At 38.3% G+C, this 23,041-nt stretch overlaps 2 protein-coding genes across 5 annotated transcripts in view; one reads left to right on the forward strand and one right to left on the reverse strand.

Moving 5' to 3' along the window:
• On the forward strand, nt 1-16,866 carry MS3_00006256 (uncharacterized protein). Of its 2 annotated transcripts, XM_051214381.1 has the most exons (6): nt 1-104; nt 10,114-10,372; nt 11,868-12,088; nt 12,876-12,991; nt 14,263-14,810; nt 16,376-16,866. In XM_051214381.1, exons 2-6 carry the CDS (start codon nt 10,118-10,120, stop codon nt 16,808-16,810), a joined length of 1,575 nt encoding a protein of 524 aa, XP_051067545.1. In that variant the 5' UTR covers nt 1-104; nt 10,114-10,117; the 3' UTR covers nt 16,811-16,866. The 2 variants fall into 2 exon arrangements, with proteins under 2 accessions (XP_051067545.1, XP_051067546.1); XM_051214382.1 differs by lacking the exons at nt 12,876-12,991; nt 14,263-14,810; nt 16,376-16,866 and adding an exon at nt 12,144-12,345 and having other exon boundaries at nt 74-104.
• The window catches only part of SGF29_1 (SAGA HAT/Core module component), a 17,372-nt gene continuing 9,396 nt past the window's right edge, over nt 15,066-23,041 (reverse strand). The window contains exons 9-10 of one of the 3 annotated variants that reach the window (XM_051214384.1): nt 22,643-22,807; nt 15,066-15,319 (exon numbers count right to left, since the gene is read on the reverse strand). Coding sequence is in view for 2 of the 3 variants with exons in the window: in XM_051214383.1 (XP_051067548.1) it covers nt 22,646-22,807 (162 nt within the window). In the remaining variant the exon portion in view is untranslated. Of the gene's footprint in view, nt 15,320-22,555; nt 22,808-23,041 lie in introns of those variants that run through there. The other 2 variants (XM_051214383.1, XM_051214385.1) reach the window with 2 other exon arrangements.

The raw sequence follows: 23,041 nt of genomic DNA on the forward strand, positions 1-23,041 counted from the left end.
AATGTCTTTCTAGATCACAACCAGTTAAAGGCTTTTGTTTAGATGCACTGAGTTAGGTTTTAGCAGCTGTTGTGCAAAAGTTGAACTGCGTAGGTCATTTCAAGGTTAGGGAGTTGTTCAAGTTTTAAGTTTGCTGGCACGTTTAATGTTTTTCATAATGTTTTTGAGTAATTATTGTCAAAAGTTAAATTTACGGGATGGGATAAACTGATTTAATTTCGTACGGTTTCATTGTGTTAGAAATGGTGCGACAAGGGTTTATAATGAACCCAATTAGGTACGTATATCTCCTTTGTATTCACTTGCCTGTACGGACGTGCAAAATCACTCTCAAGGTCACTTTGGCGTCGCTCAAAGGACCTCCATAATTTATAGTCTCACACAAGGAACTAATATATGGGAAACGCGCCAGAATTTTTGATTTTCCGCCTGTCATGGGAGAGAAATGCGGAATTTTCCATTTTTGTCATTGTGCTTCAAACGTGTCTGAATTGCCTACCTTCCACCTGAACACGCGCAGAATTGTCTACTTTTCAAATACTCGCCTACATTTTTAATGCACGCTTGATTATACCCTTTATTTTTCTCCTTTTGCTTAACCCTAAAGGCCTCTTATGTTCGCCTCTACTTCCATAACAAACCACACGACGACTGCAGTCGATTACGTTAAAAAAGGTACATTTTAAAGATATTTGCTGACAAGCAAAGGTACTACTGTCCAAGAACATTAGTAACAAACAGATCCTCGGACAACGATCGCTTTGTATTTTCATCGTAAGTGCTAATCCCTAATATCATTTACTAAGAATTGCGAAAGAAATTATAGGCAATGGGTAACTTATAAAGAATGTCTTGTTATTTATAAGCGCATATTAAGTTAGAAAGGCTTACACAACGTGCACTTCATTAGTCCAGCAGTTCTGCATGCAAGTCAGATGTTTGTAAAAAAAGCTTCATTAATAGTAAAGTTAAACTTAAAGAACATTTCAGTGATAAAGTCTTTCCTTAACTTCAATTTTACGACCCAAAATAATCTTCCCATAAATTCTGAAACTTGATAAACGTGGAAATTTACAACAATGTCAAACTGCTTTAATTTGTTAAACGACTGTCGACCTGTAGTATAACTTACAGTTATGTATGCTAATACTGAACACTCCACCTATAGCATAGTAGTGAATAGTTATAACGTCAAACAAGTACATACATGTTCTTGCTTTCTTCGGTGACGCCTTTGTATCTTGTCTCTCATGTCGTGAAAATACCCTTGCTTTGAGATATCAAGTAGTTTAGCAAGTTATTTATCGTTGACGGATAAAGACATAAACTGAAATGTCAGTACGCTCAATGATTAGAAAAAATTCTTACTTTGTTTGCAGTCGTAAAACCTGCACTTCTGAAGTGCTATTTTTAATGAAGTGCCAAGCAGTGTGAGATGGTTAGCAACTTCAAGTGTCATGACGTATGACAAAATAAAGCGCATAGGCTTTTTCTGATTATCATCCATTAATTGCGTCAACGTGGCTATCTGGAATGGGAATAAATGATAAATTCTCTTCGTTTAGTGGCAATGTGCTTTTGTCTGTAAAACTACTGACGCGGTAACCAATCAAGTTGTTAAACGAAACCAACAAATTCTTTGTAGTCTGGAAACTATCTATAGGAAATGGTCATTTCTATATTTGTAACCCACCCTCGTAGTAAATGACGTTGAACGTCAGGATTGAACAATCGTCATCTGGTTGGGTACTATTCCCAGGTGCATATCCACAACGTCCATAGGATACAGACGAAGTTCTTTACCTACCTGTTTCCTGCTTGGTGCGTCGATACCCGACCGTTGTTGCTACCTTCACGTCGTAGTCGGGCTTGCCTATCGTGATGAAACAACCGAGCTATACTGGCTGGAACAACCGTCCCTCAAGGTCCTACCATGTCAGACAGGTCGGTTGAAGAGCGGTAAGACTAAAAGCAACAAACCCAAGGTCCGAAGGCGAAGTCGTACTGCTGACTGTACAGAGGTGTGACAGCAGTAAGGTGTTTCCTTCAGACATCCAGCATGACAGCGATGCTGCATTTCCACAAAGAGGGATGGAGTTAGAAAAGACCGACCCTGAAAATCCACACCTCGCCTTATCCCACGGATATCCGTCTCCGGCGGTTAGGTCTCAACAAGTACGGAGCTAACACAAAAATCACTCATAAATCGGTCGTGTGTGACGGACCTCACGCAGTTGTCCTTTGGGCACTGCGGTCACGCTCCCAGGTCACCAAGACCACCTCTAATCCAATTTCCTTTTCAGGCACCTACAGAAGAACCCTTCCACAGTGTGGGCAACCGGGAAGTGATAACCGCCCTCATACCTCTAACAACACTCAAGACCACTGTATTCCTAATCAACCTCCGTCTTCACTTCCTATTACTCCTCCTACATCGACTTTCACCTCCAAACTTCCTCTTTCGGCTCCCTCCTCAAGCGTCACCATTTCCAACGATTCTAGTACTCAAAACACTGTCCCAGGTCTACTGAAACCTCGCTTTAAACTATACATTGGAGCCTTCAACGTACTCAGTCTATGTCAAATTGGTCAACAGGTTTCCTTGGCTAGAACCCTAGAATCTCGTACCATTGATGTATGCTGTGTCTCTGAAACACGCATACAGGATCCCAGTGTGGTCATTCACTTGACCTCACCTCGGCAACACGGAGAGCCAACGAGATACACCCTCCGTGTATCTGGTGACGCGATGGCCAGCTCTCGTGGACTGGCAGGAGTAGGCATAGCACTAAGCATGAGGGCGGAACAAGCACTGTTAGAGTGGATCCCCGTTAACAATCGTTTATATGCTGTTCAGTTAAACGGCTCCGTAAGAACTCGGAAGGATAGGGACACACGTCGTTGCCTTTTTGTCGTTTCTGCCTACGCTCCCACCGACTGCAGCTCGGATGAGGCGAAAAATGAATTTTACAGAAAGCTATCTGAACTTCTTCAGAAAGCTAAACGTTCAGACATAGTACTCGTAGGGGTGAGTTTAATGCCCACATAGGTAGTTTAAACCAAACAGAAAGGCATTTAGGTGGGTATTTTAGTATTCCGGCATAACGAACAGATAATGGTGATCGTCTGCTGCAACTGTGCTCAGACAATCGTTTATTTTTGGCAATCACAAATTTTAAACATAAAGAGAGACATTGTCTAACATGGCGACCCCTACACCAAACCAACGATGGACTCAAATAGACCATATTGCCATCAGTAATCGTTGGAGATGGTCGGTAGAAGATTGTCGCTCATTCCGGTGTACCTGCTTGGACTCCGACCACGCCCTAATACGGGTACGCATCTGCTTGCGCCTCACTGGACGCTATGAAGACCTATCGGAACTGAATTGATTAGCGAGAAAACCAAAAGTAGGTTCCAGGAACAACTGAGGCCACACTTAGGTAGTTCTGAAAACGAGGCTGACCCCGATGTTGTTTGGAAACAACAGTGACATCTATCAGTGATTTAAACCACAGGTTTACAAGTAACCAATGGATGAAGAGCGACAACAAATCAGATCTAAGTTAAGCAAAAGTCTAAGAAACGACCGTGAGCAGCGGTGGGCAACGAAAGCAAAAGACATAGAAAAGGAGGCGGCTATAGGGAACACAAGACAGCTCTACAGACTAATAAAAGAAACGAATTAACAAGTCAAGTGTAAGTGAGACTATTTCGGAAAAAGACGACACCCTCATCTGCTCTCAGTCCAGACGTTTAGAACGATGGGCGGAACATTTTAGAGAACAGTTCAGCTGGTCTTCAGCTACTCTACAACTACCCTCCATTCCCAGACAGTGTGAATGGATTATTGAAGTAGGTTCCCCAACTCTAGCTGAAGTTCAAAAGGCTATAGTTAATCTGAAACGAGGAATGGCAGCTGGTCCAGATGGATTGGCTCCAGAGGTCTTTAAGGATGGTGGTCCAATTTTAGCGATTAGGTTGACTAATATTCTAGCTAAGATCTGGGAGTTAGACGTTATCCCGTCTGACTGGTCACAATCACTTATCGTCCCAATATATAAGAGAGGGTCAAAATCATCCTGTGACAACCATAGAGGGATTAGTTTAGCTAATATAGTATCTAAAATACTAGCCTCGATAATTATCAGACGCCTAACTAAGACTCGTGAACTGCAAACGCGAGAGAATCAAGCTGGCTTCAGACCTGATCGTGGCTGCATCGACCACATATTATTCACCATTCGTCAGGTTCTAGAACATAGGTGTACTTATCGACGTCCGACAATGGTGGTCTTTCTTGACTAAGAAGCAGTATTTGACTCGGTAGACCGCGAGATTCTGCGGCAGTGTCTGTCATTGAAAGGCGTACCTCAGAAGTACATAAACCTTGTAAAGGCTCTTTACTCGAACACTACTAATCGAGTCAGAGCCTATGGCGAACTGTCATCTGCTTTTGCAACCTCAAGTGGTGTCAGTCAGGGCTATCCACTATCTCGATTTTCGTTTAACTTCATCACAGACCTACTGATGGAAGTAACGCTGTCGTCGACTTAATTCTCGGGTATTGATATCCTTCCAGGAGGTCCACTTATCGACTTAGGATAAGCAGATGACATAGTCCTGTTTGGTGAAGACACTGATAAAATGCAGTCTTTTGGTAGTATTAAGCAACAATGCCAGGATGTTTGGAATGCGCTTCTCTCCCTCGAAATGCACGTTGTTGCTTCAGGACTGGTCTGCGTCAACACCTGAACTAAGGATAGGGAGTGAAGTAGTCGAACGCGTTGACAACTTCACTTATCTTGGAAGTCTGATCAGCCCTAATGGGTTGGTGTCTGACGAAATCTCAGCACGGATTCGAAAAGCTCGTTTGGCTTTTGCCAACTCACGTCACCTATGGCGGGCGAAATATCCATCTATCAATTAAAGGACGAGTATACTGCGCGGCAGTCCGTTCTGTTTTAATTTACGGCAGCGAAACATGGCCATTAAGAGTAGAAGACACTCGTAAGCTACTAGTATTTGACCACAGATGCCTCATAAATATTGCTGGCGTCTGCTGGGATCACCGGGTAAGTAATCGTGAGGTTAGACGCAGGGTATTAGGGAAGGATGGTAAATCAGTCGATGAGGTTGTGAATCTTCATCGACTGAGATGGTTGTGCCACGTGTTACGTATGCCCGAACACGGATTACCACGACGTGCAATGCTAACCGGTGTTGGGGATGGTTGGAAGAAAATTAGGGGCGGCCAAACCAAAACGTGTCATCAGTGCTTGAAGTCACTAACTTCTAGTCTGAGCCATGTTGGTAGATGCAGACTACTTGGTTGGGGTCCGCGTGACTGTCGTAACCAATGGTTGGAGATTCTTGGTGACATGGCTGAGAATCGATCATAATGGCGTCGGTGTATACACTTTCTGTCTTCCCTTAAACTAAGAGATTAAAATCACTTGATATTATTCTTTCTACGAACTAATTCTTTCTTCCTGTACTATATCCTTATTGCAATCTTTCTTTTATATATTACCACCTCTGAATTAACTACCTTTATGAATCCGGTGTCCATGTTGTTGTGTTAATGAGGTATGGCAACTTGGACCGATGCATAAATGTGCCTGGTCTTAAGTTGTAGCTGATTGACTGACTGGTGCGTCGATAAGTAGGGACTGATTATTAGTAGGCTAAACAGTATATAAAAGGTAAGAAAACACTGTAAAGTAATACCATCAGCAATATTTTAGAAAACACTCATATGAACGTATTTAGCAATGGAACAATTATTACATTATTAACACAGTTAACGGTAATACGTGCACAGTCAACATCCTTAATGGAAAGTGATTTGTACTCATGACTAACTACCGAAAACATAAGTATTCTTAGAAGGGAATGGTTCGGCGAAATAATCACGTGGGCTTGTGAATGGTCTAAGTTTCACTAATCCGCTTTCAGTGACTAGCCCAGGCTTAAGCATAATTAATTGTTTCCCAGGGTCAAACTTAACGAATGCTTGTAAAGTAGTGGCCGACATGCTAGCTCGCAACCTACCACAGAAAGATATCTTCTCTGCATAGCTCTGAGCTTCTTGTTTTGCTACAGCGTAACTGTTATGTACTTGTTTCTTAATCTGCCTCATATAAGACTCGAAAGGAAAGGCGAAAAAAGAATCTAAAGCTTTATGTGCACGAACGTCATCAGGAAGGTACTTCAACAAATGCACATTGTAAACTAAGTTTTCAAGTCCATAGCACCATTCATATTCTTTAAGAAAATTACGTAAATCATTTCTGGCCGAATCTTTTGCGTCGCTATGTAATCTGGGATGCTCTAACAAATACGCCGCTAATGCTAAAGGCTTGGAATTCAGGTGCAGCGGTTTTGGTAAACAATGTTTAAGGATTACGGGGCCTAAATACAGAAGGAACAATCGACACTATCACTTTCTATACTGAGACGAAGTCTGATGTCCGACACGCTGAAAGTTTGAAGGAGTACTTGCGGCACAATGTGGTATGACTTTACTCTTATCCTTAATTACAAATTTGTTCATGTTTCTAAGTCTTCTGTGAGATAAATCTATCCATAGATTGATTAGTTTCTTCGTCACGCTTAAGTGTGTCGTGTGCATAGGATCTAAAGGGGATATTGAAATCATATTAATGGAAAGTGTTACGAACTTGGAATGGCCTTGATGGTGAATAGATTGAATCTGCTGACGCAAATTATCGCTAGTTCACAATGTATATTCACTATTTGGAAATATGATCCTTTCTTCAAAGCGCCGACCCTCTACAACACACCTATCGCAACCTTCTTTCCCAGTGTGAATAACTGTGTATGTAACATCCGAACGAGCTGGTGCGTCACCTATTACAGCGACCAGTTTAATAACTATGTATTTGTTGGACTCAACACTATGCAGCCCCACGTCGCTTATTTCTTTTAACTCAGAAATGTTGACTTTCAATTTCAAAGAGCTCTAGTCAACAATTATGGCATATATTAGGACCCATCGTTGCCCAAAGTTTAGTGACATGTTAGGTATCTATGGTGGGAATACTAAACCGGTTGAATTTAACGGGATATCTTTGTCAGCATTCCTAAATTAAAAGAAGTAAACGATGTAGGGCTACATATTGTTAAGCAATGGATCACTGATACATCCAGGTTGGGGCCTAGATATATAAAAGAAACAAATAAAAATACTATTAGCAGTACAAATAAAGTAGTATTTTAAGTCCTCAATGATATATCACATTTACTCTTAAAGAACTCCCTCTGTTGTTTGTCCCAGAACTGAACACTTATTAGTGTTCGAGAAGACATTTTGAGGTGTTCAGAGTGTTGTAAGTCATTGTAAGGCTTCCTTTGAATCTCTTGTATTTAAATGAGTAAAGATATGGTGTTTCAACGCGTCCCTAACACTTTGAATTTAAGACGAGTTCTTACAAAAATTATGCTTCTTATATCATTAAATGATTTCCTATGTCAGGTTGTTGGTTCCAACTTCTCATACAAGAAACATTCCTGGCTTTTCGGCAAAAAAGGTTAAGAACTCCACTATTTTTAAACCAATGGATCCCCGTCATTCCGTGTCAATCACAAAGTCCTTCGTCGTACTATTGGAATTTTTATGTTTTCTCATAAAGTTATCCTGCTCGCTAATCTTTCATCCATCCAACGTAATTATCTCACTCTTTTAAATAAAAGGAAAATCGGATCAGTTTATGACCGGGTGTTATATTATTTCACTTTGCCGTGCTTCAAATAAGCACATCAGAAGAAATCAAACAGTATGCCACTGAAGCATAAATTTCGCTAAGAAACTAGTAACACTAAAATATATGAAAAGTGATTGCAGTTTGTGAATTAAGAGTACTAAGTCATATTTTGTTCATGGTCTAGGTAATTTTAGAAGACTAATACATACAGGCTACTTTGGTGAGTATTTTCAAGTTCCTATAACTCATTTATTGCATGTCTGCTGTCTGTTTATGAAGCAAAAAAAATATGTACTCATAATTCAGGTCTGCTATCGACTAAGTTGATTGAACTGTGTTTTGAAATCGTCTTTCTGACAGTGTTGTGTTAAAACACTTCTCTTAGTGGTTTGTGTGTGTTTTATAAAAGCCCTCACTATGGATTTCATAGTGTTTACTCAATTCTTCAGTTGTCAATCTTTAACCTCTTGTGAAACCTGATCAAGCTTATTTGGTCATCAAAACTTAAACCAACAGTTTTCAACATCCCATATAATATGTAGATACATATATAAATCCGGTCAACATAGGAGTTTTCCTCGCCTCTTTGTCATCCAATTATCGTTAATGGTAATTTGAAATATATGCTACTTACCGCAGTTACTTCAGTTAGCATATTTGGCAAAGGAGTACTGATCCGTGTGCTAGTTATCAGGTCGTCGTTTTTGACTTGTGAGACTAGTGATACTACTAATTACACAGATGAAAGTAGATAGAATGAAGTGTGAACTGCCCAAAATTTGATACTAGACTAAAAAAAGCCGCTAAGTTACAGCACGGACCGAATCGCAACACTAAGGATCATTGTTAAGCAATCGATTCAATAGAACTCGTCACTACACATAAACTTCATTGACTTTGTGAAAACATTCGACAGTGTGGATAGGAGAATTTTATGAAATCTTCTTCGATACTATGGTGTACTTGAGAAAATCGTTAGCATCATACGGAATTCATACGATGGACTACAGTGCAAAAAGTGCATGGAGAACAGCTAACGGATGCATTCCAAGTGAGGATCGGGGTCAGACAAGACTACCTACTCTTCTCCTTTCTCTTTTCTCCAATGATTGACTGGATTGTGAAGACCTCGACATTTGAAGGGATGAATGGAATACGATGGACAGCTTACATGCAGTTAGACGACCTGGACATGAGGGATAATCTAGCTCTTCTATTCCATACACACGAACAGATACAAATGAAGTAAACTAGTATAGTAGGAGCTTTTACACCAACAGGCCCCAACATACACAAGGAAGAAAAGCAAGATTCTCAAGTACAACACGAAGAACAACAACCCAATCACACTTGATGGAGAAGCTGTGGAATCTTTCACTTACCTGAGTAGCATCATCGATGAACGAGGAGGATCAGATGCGGATGTAACGGTGAGGATTGGCAAAGCAAGAGCAGCATTCCTACAGTTAAACAACACATGGAAGTCAAAACAACTGTCTGCATGTCAACATCAAAGTCACGATCTTCAATGCGAACGTCAAGGCATGAAAAGGATCAATAGCAACTGGAAAGGATTGCCCAGTACAGAGTTGGATGGAGAATGCTGGTGAGCGGCCTGTACTCCTTCAAAAGCGTTAACAGGCGTAAGTAAGTAATCTTGAGTCAATGTATTTTATAACCAGGTTCCGAAGCGAAAGCGAAACAATTAAATTGGACCCAAGCAGAATAGTCTTTCAGTGTTTAAGCCACTTCAGTTTGGTCAGTAGTCTTTGTTGAATGATGTGACTAGCCATTGAATACTCACCTCACCTAACAGATTGTAGAGTACTTACAACCGTGTAATCATTCTCTTCGACCTCCATAATTAGTAACCGCGTATATAGACCCATTTACAGCTTCTTTGTTTTGTCAATTTTGAAGTCAGTATCGAATATTTCATTCTCTTAAGGTATGCTTACCACTAACCTTCGTTTTTAATCAGTTACGAAAGATGAAGAAATGTATTATTCGAAAATGTTTAGTTATTATTTCGTTTATGATCTGTATTCAATCCAGCAGTTCCGGTAAATAAATTTCTCTCTCAAACATAAACATCTTTGGTTTCTGTGTATATTAAAATCTACTTATTACAGAAATGTAAGCGGCCTTGTATTTCTAAGGTATCCTATATTACACCAAAACAATCTACGAGTATACTTTACTTAAAATCTCTATCCATAATTAATTAACTTTCTAGATGTTTTATTGGCCTTACTATTCTAAACGTTTTTGTATGACTTGATCACTTTCAAGCCTATCGTCACAGTAATTCTTATTTTAGCGACAACGTCCCACTTTATATTATTTCATCTAGTATTTAATCCATTTAACTTTAAAATTTTAGAGTAATGCTACTTGCTCAGTGTCCAGTTTGTCAGGAATGCTTTACAAATGCACTTGAATGTAATATATCAGCATTACCATGTGGTCATGTGTTCCATCAAATATGCATTGATACCTGGTTCAAAACATCTTCAACATGTCCACAATGCAGGATAGGCATCAAAAAAACATTTGTCATTTCTAAATTATACTTTGATATGATTAGTTACAGTTCAGAAGAACAACCTGTCAATTCTTCGACATTTGAACAAGAAAGTTCAGTAAGTTTATTTAACCGTAAAATTTATACGTCTACTTAGCTGTACTATATACTATCATATAAACAATCTGCAGTATAGTATAATTTGGATCAGTAGCTCTGTAGAACTTCATCTCGAGTTTTCAGTAGTTTGTGTTATTTACTCTCCAAAAAAGCAATGGCATATTCAGTAGATTTCATAGTGAGTAATAAAATACGGCGATGAGACATTTAGGATTTCGGTAATCCATATTGATTCGCGGTAGATAGAAAAAGGGGAGATAATTTGGTCTTTTTGAGATATCCCACGATTGTATTCATTCACTTTTAGCTTTTATATCAGTCTAACGCTCAAAAAAGAATTATTTAAACTCTGGATCTTCACAAAAAAATAACAAGGGCAGTGATTGCATTATTTCATAAAACGAATGCATCTCCGCCATGTGGTTTGATTTCTAAGCCAACCATTTATTAAATCTAATAGTTTTTACTAGCATGTAATTTGAAAAATTCCCATATTGTAATTTAGAACAACATATATAGGCGAACAATGTTGTTTTCGATTAGATCCTCATCAGGCTTTACTATAATATACAGTAATATTTATATGCATATACGAAATTATTAAACCAATCAAGGTAGTTTATGAGTCAGTAATAACAGTGGAATAGATTACATAAATAAATATAATAAGTGAAAAGTACAACTCATAATTGACCTGGAATATATTTTGCTGTGTTTAAAATCAGTACTCAGTTCACAAGTTTGTGTTTCATCTCTTTCTCATCACTTAGAGACTTAATTCGCTATGCATAGGAACTCAGACTCACAATTTATTAACCATATACGAGTTTATGTAATAGGCTTTGGGCCAAACGTATTGTATAAAGTCTATAAATGCTATCCATCCAAGTTTAATTGACGGCTCAATACGTACAACATGTGTCTCAGTCAATTGACATCTATAACTTCATCGTCTAGGTTTTTGTGCACTGACAATTATACCTAAGGTCAGCAAATCTACCAAAATTTAATGGAAGAAATTTGAATCTTGCCCGTCTATCAGTGCTTAGGCGACAAGCCCTTGTACTATGGGTTTTGCTATTAACTTATGTGATCTCTGTGAAGTTAACGACTAAGTCAGTTAAGATGGCACTGAAATGTTATTGATTTAAACTGAAATCTCCTAGTTAATTTAACTTCCATTAACATATAAAACTAAATCATCACAATGTCATTTGATACCCAGTTCCTATTTGTTATCTAGTTTTACAAGTGATCACTTACTGTTAAACGGAAGTGAGTTTGGTTCTCTTTTGAAACATCGATTCCCTGAATGTTTTAGGACCTTGGCGACTGTTAACAAGTATAGGATCTAAGTCTATAGTTTCATGTTTCTTACTCTAATATAAGGCGAATCGCATGAATGTTTGCCTCTGCATAGATTAGTGTTTGACTGCTCATATTTACCTAAGTATTTCTACGCAAATAATTTTGTTTATCATGTTATTTTTCAGCAGTTGGATTCCAAATCGATGAAATCCTTAAGCGTTCAACTACATCGATTACGTTCAGAAAATATGAGATTGGACTTATTATGTAAAAACTTGTCTCAAAAATCGGAAGAAAATTCCAAACTATTAAGCGCACGCGATAAAGAGATATCAGCACTGTCCACTTTGTACAGTGAAACAGATAAATTATATGAAAAAGAAAGACAACGTTGTCGAGATTTAAGGTACTTCTTAGAATTTTATCCTGTTTAATCTGACATAACGTTAATATATTTTAAGAAGTTGATCAGTTTGATTACAAATAACTTTCATCACAAATTAAGATCAGTTAGGAATCAACTAGACTTTGAACAACTGTTTCTGTTCTGGCTTCCTCTACCATATTTCATACCGTCAATTTACACCACGTTCTCCGATCCGAAAATTTCATGCTTTGTAGTGACAAATTTTATTTGATGAAAATATATTCTAACTGATTCGATCCATAATTTGTTGTTTGAATCTATATTGAGATTTCGATAGGGACTTATTTCAAAGTTATCTGTAGAACTAGTGGGCAATTACTAACAAACGCTAGACTATCATAAATCATAGTTTTCAACAGATAAGCTCCAACCTATAGACTGCACGGGGAATATTCACTACAAAACCAGGTAATAATGATTTAACGCTCTCATTGTGGGAGAATGCACACTACTATGTTGCATTGTAGGACAAAACAACTATACGCTGTCCTCCTATTTGCAATTTTTATTCATCTAACAACCGTTTCTGATAAACATCATCTTGCTAGGTGTTCAAATTATAATTGTCAATTCATCCTGGAAGTTTGTTTAAATACTAACCGTCTATCGTCCAAATGATTGCTTATTTTTCCCTAGTCTAATCCGGTATGCATAGATGACGGTGTCCTTTAGTTGCTGTAGTGACCTACTATAAAATTTTTGTTAGTTATTCATTTGTTAAATAAGCTATTCGCTTGATAAAAGATGTATTTTTTATATCAATCAGAACAGAAATATCAAGTTTGAAACAGTTCCTTCGAGAAGCCGAAGCTATGAAAGCTGAGGCTATTCAGCTTCGAAAAGAAACAGAAGATATGCAAAACGTGAAAAAGTTAATATCTTGTAAGTGTTGATTCTTCTTTAGTATTTCATCCATAGATTATCTGATGGGGGGGGGAGGGTAGCCACAGATATTATTGTAGCTCGTCTAACTTAACAATTCTCTCAGTTAATGAGTTTTTGGAAAAAACCAGACGGAGTAAATTATCGACGTGGGCTTAATTCATGAGGTTGTACGTAAACATCAACTTTTGTTTAGATCTCTTCTAGCTTTGATTCACTGATAATTAGAAACCTTTATTGCGTTTCCGTATTCGTTTAGGAAAACGATGCCAAAAATGGCTGTCCATTACCGGCTGAAGACAGTTTAATAGGTTTGTTGCACATTTACTAGGGTTATGTTAACCTAAGTAGGATAGGAAGTCGTTAGTTGTTGGTCTTACCGGATCATGTATGGAGATTGAGATCCTTGAGTCCAAAAGTTGCGTAACTGAGACTTGTTATTTCTCTTGTGTTTTTTCTGTTGTTGACAAAGGTGGGACATCCCATTTTTGGTTACATTCAAAACTAATTGATATGATTGTAGCGATCGATCTGATATAGAACTATAGCAGGGTATAAATTCCCTGATTTTCCAACACTACATACTTGTATGTATAGTGTATTCAACACTAGGATTGGATGTAGGAAACGAAGGGGCGATCAGTTCGTATCATGAAGTGAAGTACTATACTGGACTAGCCCAAACTCGTCTTCGTCTCAATTTTGGAGTTTTAATAATTATACAACTCAGTGGCTTTAGACGTCAGACATGATTTTAAGTGAAAACAAGTAGCAATCTTACAGTTCTCCCCAACTCTATCAGACCTAAACACTGAGACTCACCTCCTTACTCAACGAATTTCCTGGTCATATTTCTACTTTGACTTTGTTGCTTCTCTTATGATACCGAATTTCTCGCCAGTTTTAATTCGTTTTAATATTGTGGGGTGTTTCATGGTGCTCTGTTTGTACCAAGTATTCGTTTGTTTCATGAATTAATGAGGAAACAACACACTTCAGTGTATCTTAGTTAGTATTTGTAATCAAAAGTGTGACTTTCAAACTACTCGATAAAATTCTAACGTACATCAGGCTGTACCAGTAAACTGTAAAAAGTAACTGGTTTTACAAGACGATTATCGACAAAAACTAGTTAAAAAGGTTTCACGGTATATAAAGTATTTTCATTTTCATCCTTAGATTCATCATTGTTTTCGAATTTCAACCGTTCTTAAAAGACGAAAATTAATCAAATACTCTTATTTTTATGAAATCGGTTTTTGACACTACAGCTTCAGAAGATGCTGCACGTGAGCTATTTTCTCGATATACATCAAAATTCGAAAATGTAAACGAAACACAAATTAAGCATCAAAAAGATAGTGAACTATTATCTCTTTGTAAATGGGCTTCTGTTTTGCGATCAGAATTAACTGCTACCCGTGAAAAAGTGAGGAGTTATCGTACAGAATTGTCTCGAGTACGTAAACTACAGACTTCTGCTTCTCAAAAAATCACACGTGCCGAAACTAATGCTGCTGAATATAAGGAACGTGTCAAACAACTGGAAAGTGAATTGTCGAATTTAATTGAACAACTTCACCCAGATGTTAATAAGACAAAAGGAAATACTTCTCAAGATCATTTAACCTGTGGAACTACTACATCAAGGATTATTTCGCAACCATCTACTTCTACCACTCCTGCGCGTTCAATATCCATGAGTGATAGTTCGCTTGTTACTCCACCATCGACAAAATTAATTTCTAAGGAATTATCTACACCTGATTTACTCTTAATCACTAGTCCATTTGAACAATCAGCTAATGTCACTCCAAGGGTTAGTCTCTATATCGCATTTCTAATCAGTATTTAATTGATATCCCTTAATGATAATTTAAATCGTGATTAATAATTTCCCAGAAAAAAGACATCTCGGAATAAAAGCATACACTAGGTTCATAGTTGAGTAAGTTGAACTAATTGTCATGTGATACATGTCGTGAAATTCTGACTCTCATAAGCACAATAACACTATCACTAACGAACATCAATACTTAAAACAAAAATCACTCACCGATATCAGAACGTACGCTTACTGGATATGTTTATTGATACAATGACAAATATAACAATAACAGTCCAATTAATACCACAGGCGCACTAATAAACAGAAAAAAGATAGGGTTTTGAAAAATCCTTACATGGTTTCATGAAAAGAAAGATAATTCCACAAAAATCGTATTAAAAAATAAAAAAGGTAGATATAATTGTCAAATACAAACCAACAGAAATAGATTCACAAATAACTTTGAATAGCTCGTGAAGGAAAGTATTGAATACATTTATCTATGGTGAAAAAACACGGACAATAAAGAGTGTTTCAGTGAATATAATATCAACTGGTGAGTCAAAATAAAATACAGTTGGTCTTCAGAGTCGTATGAAGATTGAATACACCACCATTCAAATCCATTCTATAGGATCATCACTGTTACTATTGTAAAGGGATCTCAATAAATCAATAGGCCAGTCTTGATTTTTTTGTCGCTAAGCATCTATGCGAAAATGTTAACTATGTTTTTAAAGGAAAACATAGTTCATATTATTTGGTCATGTCTGAGAAATCAAACTTTCATTTCAGTATTACTCTTATAGCATATTATCTGCGATTAGATCTGTTTGGTTTATATTGGTATAGAAGTACCACTGCTTTTCCCGATTGCTTGTTTCATACTTTAAAATATCTTTAAAAGTGTAGGTAATAGGAAAACCCCTGTGTAGATATAACCAAACTTTTATAACATTCAAATTGTTATGACTTTTGCCCTGTTAATTATCACGTGATCAAACCACCAATTAAAACATCCACTTATACGACCTTGGCACTGTGCCAAACCAATGACGCGTTAACCAGAAGGAGCAGCTCTGAGTCCTTATTGGTTCTCCTCGCCTAGCGCTGTCCTTTTGTGTCCAAAACACAATCTCAGCTCCCACTGCATGAATCATGTATTTCAGATATACGCAGCTTATATACAAGCAAACCACACCGTAAAATAAAAGTAACAATTATACAAGATCAAGCCAAAAAGTGGCTGTGCTTGTGCGAGACGGTAATTAATAAATTGGGAATAACTTAAAAATGGTAGATCGTATGACAGTAGCCAATAGGTCAAATGGAAGCTCATGATAAGAGAAATATAGATATATGTAAACTAGTTACATAAGTTATACAATAAGAATATACATGTAACAACAGTCTATAAACAGTTCTCGCGAGCTATCCATAATTTAATCTTCGTCGGATACAACACAGATAAATCATTCGATTCCTTCCAAGATTTTTTAAACAAACCCACTAAACTATTTAACTGATGTATCATGTTTGAACTAATTTTTTCTTAGACGAACTTTTTAACACCTGCAAATCCATTTCGTATGAAACAGAATCAACCAAGTACTAGTAATTCACCTAAACAAACTGTATCTACTTCACAAGCATACAATCGTACTTTATTATTCTCTCCTGAGACAGATATGATTAATAATAAAATCCCATTAAATAATATTATGGCCAATCAACGACGACCATCAAGCTTTTACCAAATGTCAATTATGCGTCAACATGCCAAGATTGCTGACAGCTATAGAATACCAAATTATTCGAATACTCTTCAATTTCAACAATCATTCGACAATACTCTATCAAAACTATCGAAACCTTGTGTGTTAAGAACGGAAACTAGCCGTTGCCAAAAACGCTCTGTTGGAAATTTAAAACGATCTATTTCAGAAATTTCTAACACTTTAAAACTTGATAATTTCATAGTAAAATTATGATTAATTTTCTCCACTCATGTAACCTCATATTATCTCCCAATAAACTAATAGTTAATAGTATAGTTTTGTGGGGGATATTGGGGGAACGAGAATGTGATTATGAAGAAGTATGGTAATTATAAGCTTTGCATGAGAGTGGTTGTTATGACCTTGATGTCTGGCTTTTCTATCGCGCGACTTATCGACCAGTCAGAATACGATTTATACAATTTCACACTATGCCAAACCAATGACGTTCAACCGGTATGAGCAGTTTAGCGTCCTGATTGGTCCTATGTCCTCCTAGCCCTTCCACTTGAGTCCAGAACACAATACCAGCTTCTGTAATATGAATTGAATCGAGTATTTTCAGACATACTCGGTTTATATACTAATCAAACAAACCACATCGTACCATAAAATAGAAAACAACATTTGTACAATATTTGACGAGTGAAATAAATATTGGCCAATAGGAAATGTTCATTTAAAGTCCAAGGACACCATTAGACTTAACATGATAATTATTAAATAATTATACAATAAGAATATTAGTCTATTAACAGTCCTCGGAAGTCACCTGTAACTTAATCTTCACTGGGTTATAGCAGTGGTATGCTCAAACTTTGATACTTATAGTTGTGGTCCTGTGACACTAGACGTCTCATTGTCTTACTATCATTAAAGTCACCCCTAATCTGCTTTATTTAACTGCCTACACTTCTCATCTCAATAGTTGAAGACTTCGTAATCATTTCTTGCTTTAGCATTATTCTATGAATAAGTAGGGCAATTTATCAATACCTTAGCACTAATCACTCATAGGTTTCACCAGAACCTTGAAAACAAATGTTTGAATGCCGAAGATTGTTTCATGAATAAGAGTACATTTGGGCTATACGTCGAACTGTAAACTTTTAATTTTATCCTTGATCTCTAATGTGACATGCGTCAATGTGTATTTTCGAAATCTCTGAACTTATACGAACGTTTCCACGACCGTTGTTGCTACCTTCACGTCGTAGTCGGGCTTGCCTATCGTGATGAAACAACCGAGCTATACTGGCTGGAACAACCGTCCCTCAAGGTCCTACCATGTCAGACAGGTCGGTTGAAGAGCGGTAAGACTAAAAGCAACAAACCCAAGGTCCGAAGGCGAAGTCGTACTGCTGACTGTACAGAGGTGTGACAGCAGTAAGGTGTTTCCTTCAGACATCCAGCATGACAGCGATGCTGCATTTCCACAAAGAGGGATGGAGTTAGAAAAGACCGACCCTGAAAATCCACACCTCGCCTTATCCCACGGATATCCGTCTCCGGCGGTTAGGTCTCAACAAGTACGGAGCTAACACAAAAATCACTCATAAATAGGTCGTGTGTGACGGACCTCACGCAGTTGTCCTTTGGGCACTGCGGTCACGCTCCCAGGTCACCAAGACCACCTCTAATCCAATTTCCTTTTCAGGCACCTACAGAAGAACCCTTCCACAGTGTGGGCAACCGGGAAGTGATAACCGCCCTCATACCTCTAACAACACTCAAGACCACTGTATTCCTAATCAACCTCCGTCTTCACTTCCTATTACTCCTCCTACATCGACTTTCACCTCCAAACTTCCTCTTTCGGCTCCCTCCTCAAGCGTCACCATTTCCAACGATTCTAGTACTCAAAACACTGTCCCAGGTCTACTGAAACCTCGCTTTAAACTATACATTGGAGCCTTCAACGTACTCAGTCTATGTCAAATTGGTCAACAGGTTTCCTTGGCTAGAACCCTAGAATCTCGTACCATTGATGTATGCTGTGTCTCTGAAACACGCATACAGGATCCCAGTGTGGTCATTCACTTGACCTCACCTCGGCAACACGGAGAGCCAACGAGATACACCCTCCGTGTATCTGGTGACGCGATGGCCAGCTCTCGTGGACTGGCAGGAGTAGGCATAGCACTAAGCATGAGGGCGGAACAAGCACTGTTAGAGTGGATCCCCGTTAACAATCGTTTATATGCTGTTCAGTTAAACGGCTCCGTAAGAACTCGGAAGGATAGGGACACACGTCGTTGCCTTTTTGTCGTTTCTGCCTACGCTCCCACCGACTGCAGCTCGGATGAGGCGAAAAATGAATTTTACAGAAAGCTATCTGAACTTCTTCAGAAAGCTAAACGTTCAGACATAGTACTCGTAGGGGTGAGTTTAATGCCCACATAGGTAGTTTAAACCAAACAGAAAGGCATTTAGGTGGGTATTTTAGTATTCCGGCATAACGAACAGATAATGGTGATCGTCTGCTGCAACTGTGCTCAGACAATCGTTTATTTTTGGCAATCACAAATTTTAAACATAAAGAGAGACATTGTCTAACATGGCGACCCCTACACCAAACCAACGATGGACTCAAATAGACCATATTGCCATCAGTAATCGTTGGAGATGGTCGGTAGAAGATTGTCGCTCATTCCGGTGTACCTGCTTGGACTCCGACCACGCCCTAATACGGGTACGCATCTGCTTGCGCCTCACTGGACGCTATGAAGACCTATCGGAACTGAATTGATTAGCGAGAAAACCAAAAGTAGGTTCCAGGAACAACTGAGGCCACACTTAGGTAGTTCTGAAAACGAGGCTGACCCCGATGTTGTTTGGAAACAACAGTGACATCTATCAGTGATTTAAACCACAGGTTTACAAGGAACCAATGGATGAAGAGCGACAACAAATCAGATCTAAGTTAAGCAAAAGTCTAAGAAACGACCGTGAGCAGCGGTGGGCAACGAAAGCAAAAGACATAGAAAAGGAGGCGGCTATAGGGAACACAAGACAGCTCTACAGACTAATAAAAGAAACGAATTAACAAGTCAAGTGTAAGTGAGACTATTTCGGAAAAAGACGACACCCTCATCTGCTCTCAGTCCAGACGTTTAGAACGATGGGCGGAACATTTTAGAGAACAGTTCAGCTGGTCTTCAGCTACTCTACAACTACCCTCCATTCCCAGACAGTGTGAATGGATTATTGAAGTAGGTTCCCCAACTCTAGCTGAAGTTCAAAAGGCTATAGTTAATCTGAAACGAGGAATGGCAGCTGGTCCAGATGGATTGGCTCCAGAGGTCTTTAAGGATGGTGGTCCAATTTTAGCGATTAGGTTGACTAATATTCTAGCTAAGATCTGGGAGTTAGACGTTATCCCGTCTGACTGGTCACAATCACTTATCGTCCCAATATATAAGAGAGGGTCAAAATCATCCTGTGACAACCATAGAGGGATTAGTTTAGCTAATATAGTATCTAAAATACTAGCCTCGATAATTATCAGACGCCTAACTAAGACTCGTGAACTGCAAACGCGAGAGAATCAAGCTGGCTTCAGACCTGATCGTGGCTGCATCGACCACATATTATTCACCATTCGTCAGGTTCTAGAACATAGGCGTACTTATCGACGTCCGACAATGGTGGTCTTTCTTGACTAAGAAGCAGTATTTGACTCGGTAGACCGCGAGATTCTGCGGCAGTGTCTGTCATTGAAAGGCGTACCTCAGAAGTACATAAACCTTGTAAAGGCTCTTTACTCGAACACTACTAATCGAGTCAGAGCTTATGGCGAACTGTCATCTGCTTTTGCAACCTCAAGTGGTGTCAGTCAGGGCTATCCACTATCTCGATTTTCGTTTGACTTCATCACAGACCTACTGATGGAAGTAACGCTGTCGTCGACTTAATTCTCGGGTATTGATATCCTTCCAGGAGGTCCACTTATCGACTTAGGATAAGCAGATGACATAGTCCTGTTTGGTGAAGACACTGATAAAATGCAGTCTTTTGGTAGTATTAAGCAACAATGCCAGGATGTTTGGAATGCGCTTCTCTCCCTCGAAATGCACGTTGTTGCTTCAGGACTGGTCTGCGTCAACACCTGAACTAAGGATAGAGAGTGAAGTAGTCGAACGCGTTGACAACTTCACTTATCTTGGAAGTCTGATCAGCCCTAATGGGTTGGTGTCTGACGAAATCTCAGCACGGATTCGAAAAGCTCGTTTGGCTTTTGCCAACTCACGTCACCTATGGCGAAATATCCATCTATCAATTAAAGGACGAGTATACTGCGCGGCAGTCCGTTCTGTTTTAATTTACGGCAGCGAAACATGGCCATTAAGAGTAGAAGACACTCGTAAGCTACTAGTATTTGACCACAGATGCCTCATAAATATTGCTGGCGTCTGCTGGGATCACCGGGTAAGTAATCGTGAGGTTAGACGCAGGGTATTAGGGAAGGATGGTAAATCAGTCGATGAGGTTGTGAATCTTCATCGACTGAGATGGTTGTGCCACGTGTTACGTATGCCCGAACACGGATTACCACGACGTGCAATGCTAACCGGTGTTGGGGATGGTTGGAAGAAAATTAGGGGCGGCCAAACCAAAACGTGTCATCAGTGCTTGAAGTCACTAACTTCTAGTCTGAGCCATGTTGGTAGATGCAGACTACTTGGTTGGGGTCCGCGTGACTGTCGTAACCAATGGTTGGAGATTCTTGGTGACATGGCTGAGAATCGATCATAATGGCGTCGGTGTATACACTTTCTGTCTTCCCTTAAACTAAGAGATTAAAATCACTTGATATTATTCTTTCTACGAACTAATTCTTTCTTCCTGTACTATATCCTTATTGCAATCTTTCTTTTATATATTACCACCTCTGAATTAACTACCTTTATGAATCCGGTGTCCATGTTGTTGTGTTAATGAGGTATGGCAACTTGGACCGATGCATAAATGTGCCTGGTCTTAAGTTGTAGCTGATTGACTGACTGACGTTTCACTAGCAGTCAACGAAACAAAGTGGTAGAGGGTAAAGTAGTGGACATTTTTAAATATATGTCAAGCTACCATACATAGAAAAAATAGAGGCGTAAACCAACCCTACTTAATTGTTAGGTAACAGATGTACAAGACTTACTGATAATCTAGTTGTGTTTTACCTACGGAATTGAGTATATTGCACTTTCATATTACTGAACTAAGCAATTAACGTTCCCGAACTTATTCAGTCGCTTACTGTGAAACCGCCTTCAAGTGAATAATTATCGATGACTTGAAGGACTAAACCCATGTTTGAATGGGCCGCTCCTAACTTTTCCAGTAGTCATATATAGCTATCATATATGAGGGTTTGTATGTATATTATACTTCTGCTTCAATAGACTAAGAAGTTTTAAACAGTCAAAATGAATGTTTAGATTTTCAATTTTCTCAGCAATTTCTTTATAATTCTACGCACACATATTTTCCTGACTAAACAGATAACTACGAAGACTCTGTTGGCATCATGTTTGAGTGACAAATAAAAACCATTAAAAATCTTAATAAAATATTTTTTTCAATAACTTCGTCATCAGACTCTACGGTTATTAGTCCATAATTATTGTGTTATTTTTACAAAAGCCAAAATAAGGCATGTATTACTGAATTAGACAATGTTATATGTTTAAAATGGCGAAGTTATTGAAAACAATTGTTTGGTCAAATATCCTTTGTTTTTGAAAAAAACCCAGTAAATAAATACTCGCAATGTTCTTAGTTTCAGTATCTTTAGCAGCTAACTTTCGAAACGATACATTACAGTACTGTAAGTCAATAAGTAGATATCTCAGTACTACTTCGTATTTGCTTGTAGTAATTTAGCATTGGTTTGAATGAATGACCGAAAAACTACTTTGAAATCTATTGTTTCCAAAACCTACTATACCATATTTAGATGCAGAAACAACAAAGAAATTAGTTATATTTACACAACTACACACAACTGCAAGATGGAGGAGATTAAGATTATAAGTAATAGGTTCATCTTACAATTCATAGTTTTTTACCACGTTTTTTTGACCTGTCTAAATGTTTACTCGTCATTGCTTCTTTGTCAGGACATTGAATAACATATCGTTGAGGTATTTTAATAGCTGGAGCATAACCTTCAGGGTAGGATGAATCTTCAAAATAAAGGGAATACTCATCATGTATCTAGAATAAGAAAATAGAGAGTAATTATCAAATGATGAACTGCACAAAATGAATTGTATTTATTCACGTGAAAACGTTTATTAAAGCATAAGAGTTCTCTTACTTTCATATCCCAGACAAAACTAAAATGATATTAAACGTGTTCATCACTTATTTCGTGCCAATAGTAGTATGTATGCTCATGAGATTCATGCGTAATAGTGACGATTTTATGTACACAATACTGCTAATATA

This window comes from Schistosoma haematobium, chromosome 2, assembly GCF_000699445.3.
Source record: "Schistosoma haematobium chromosome 2, whole genome shotgun sequence".
Classification (NCBI taxonomy): domain Eukaryota; kingdom Metazoa; phylum Platyhelminthes; class Trematoda; order Strigeidida; family Schistosomatidae; genus Schistosoma; species Schistosoma haematobium.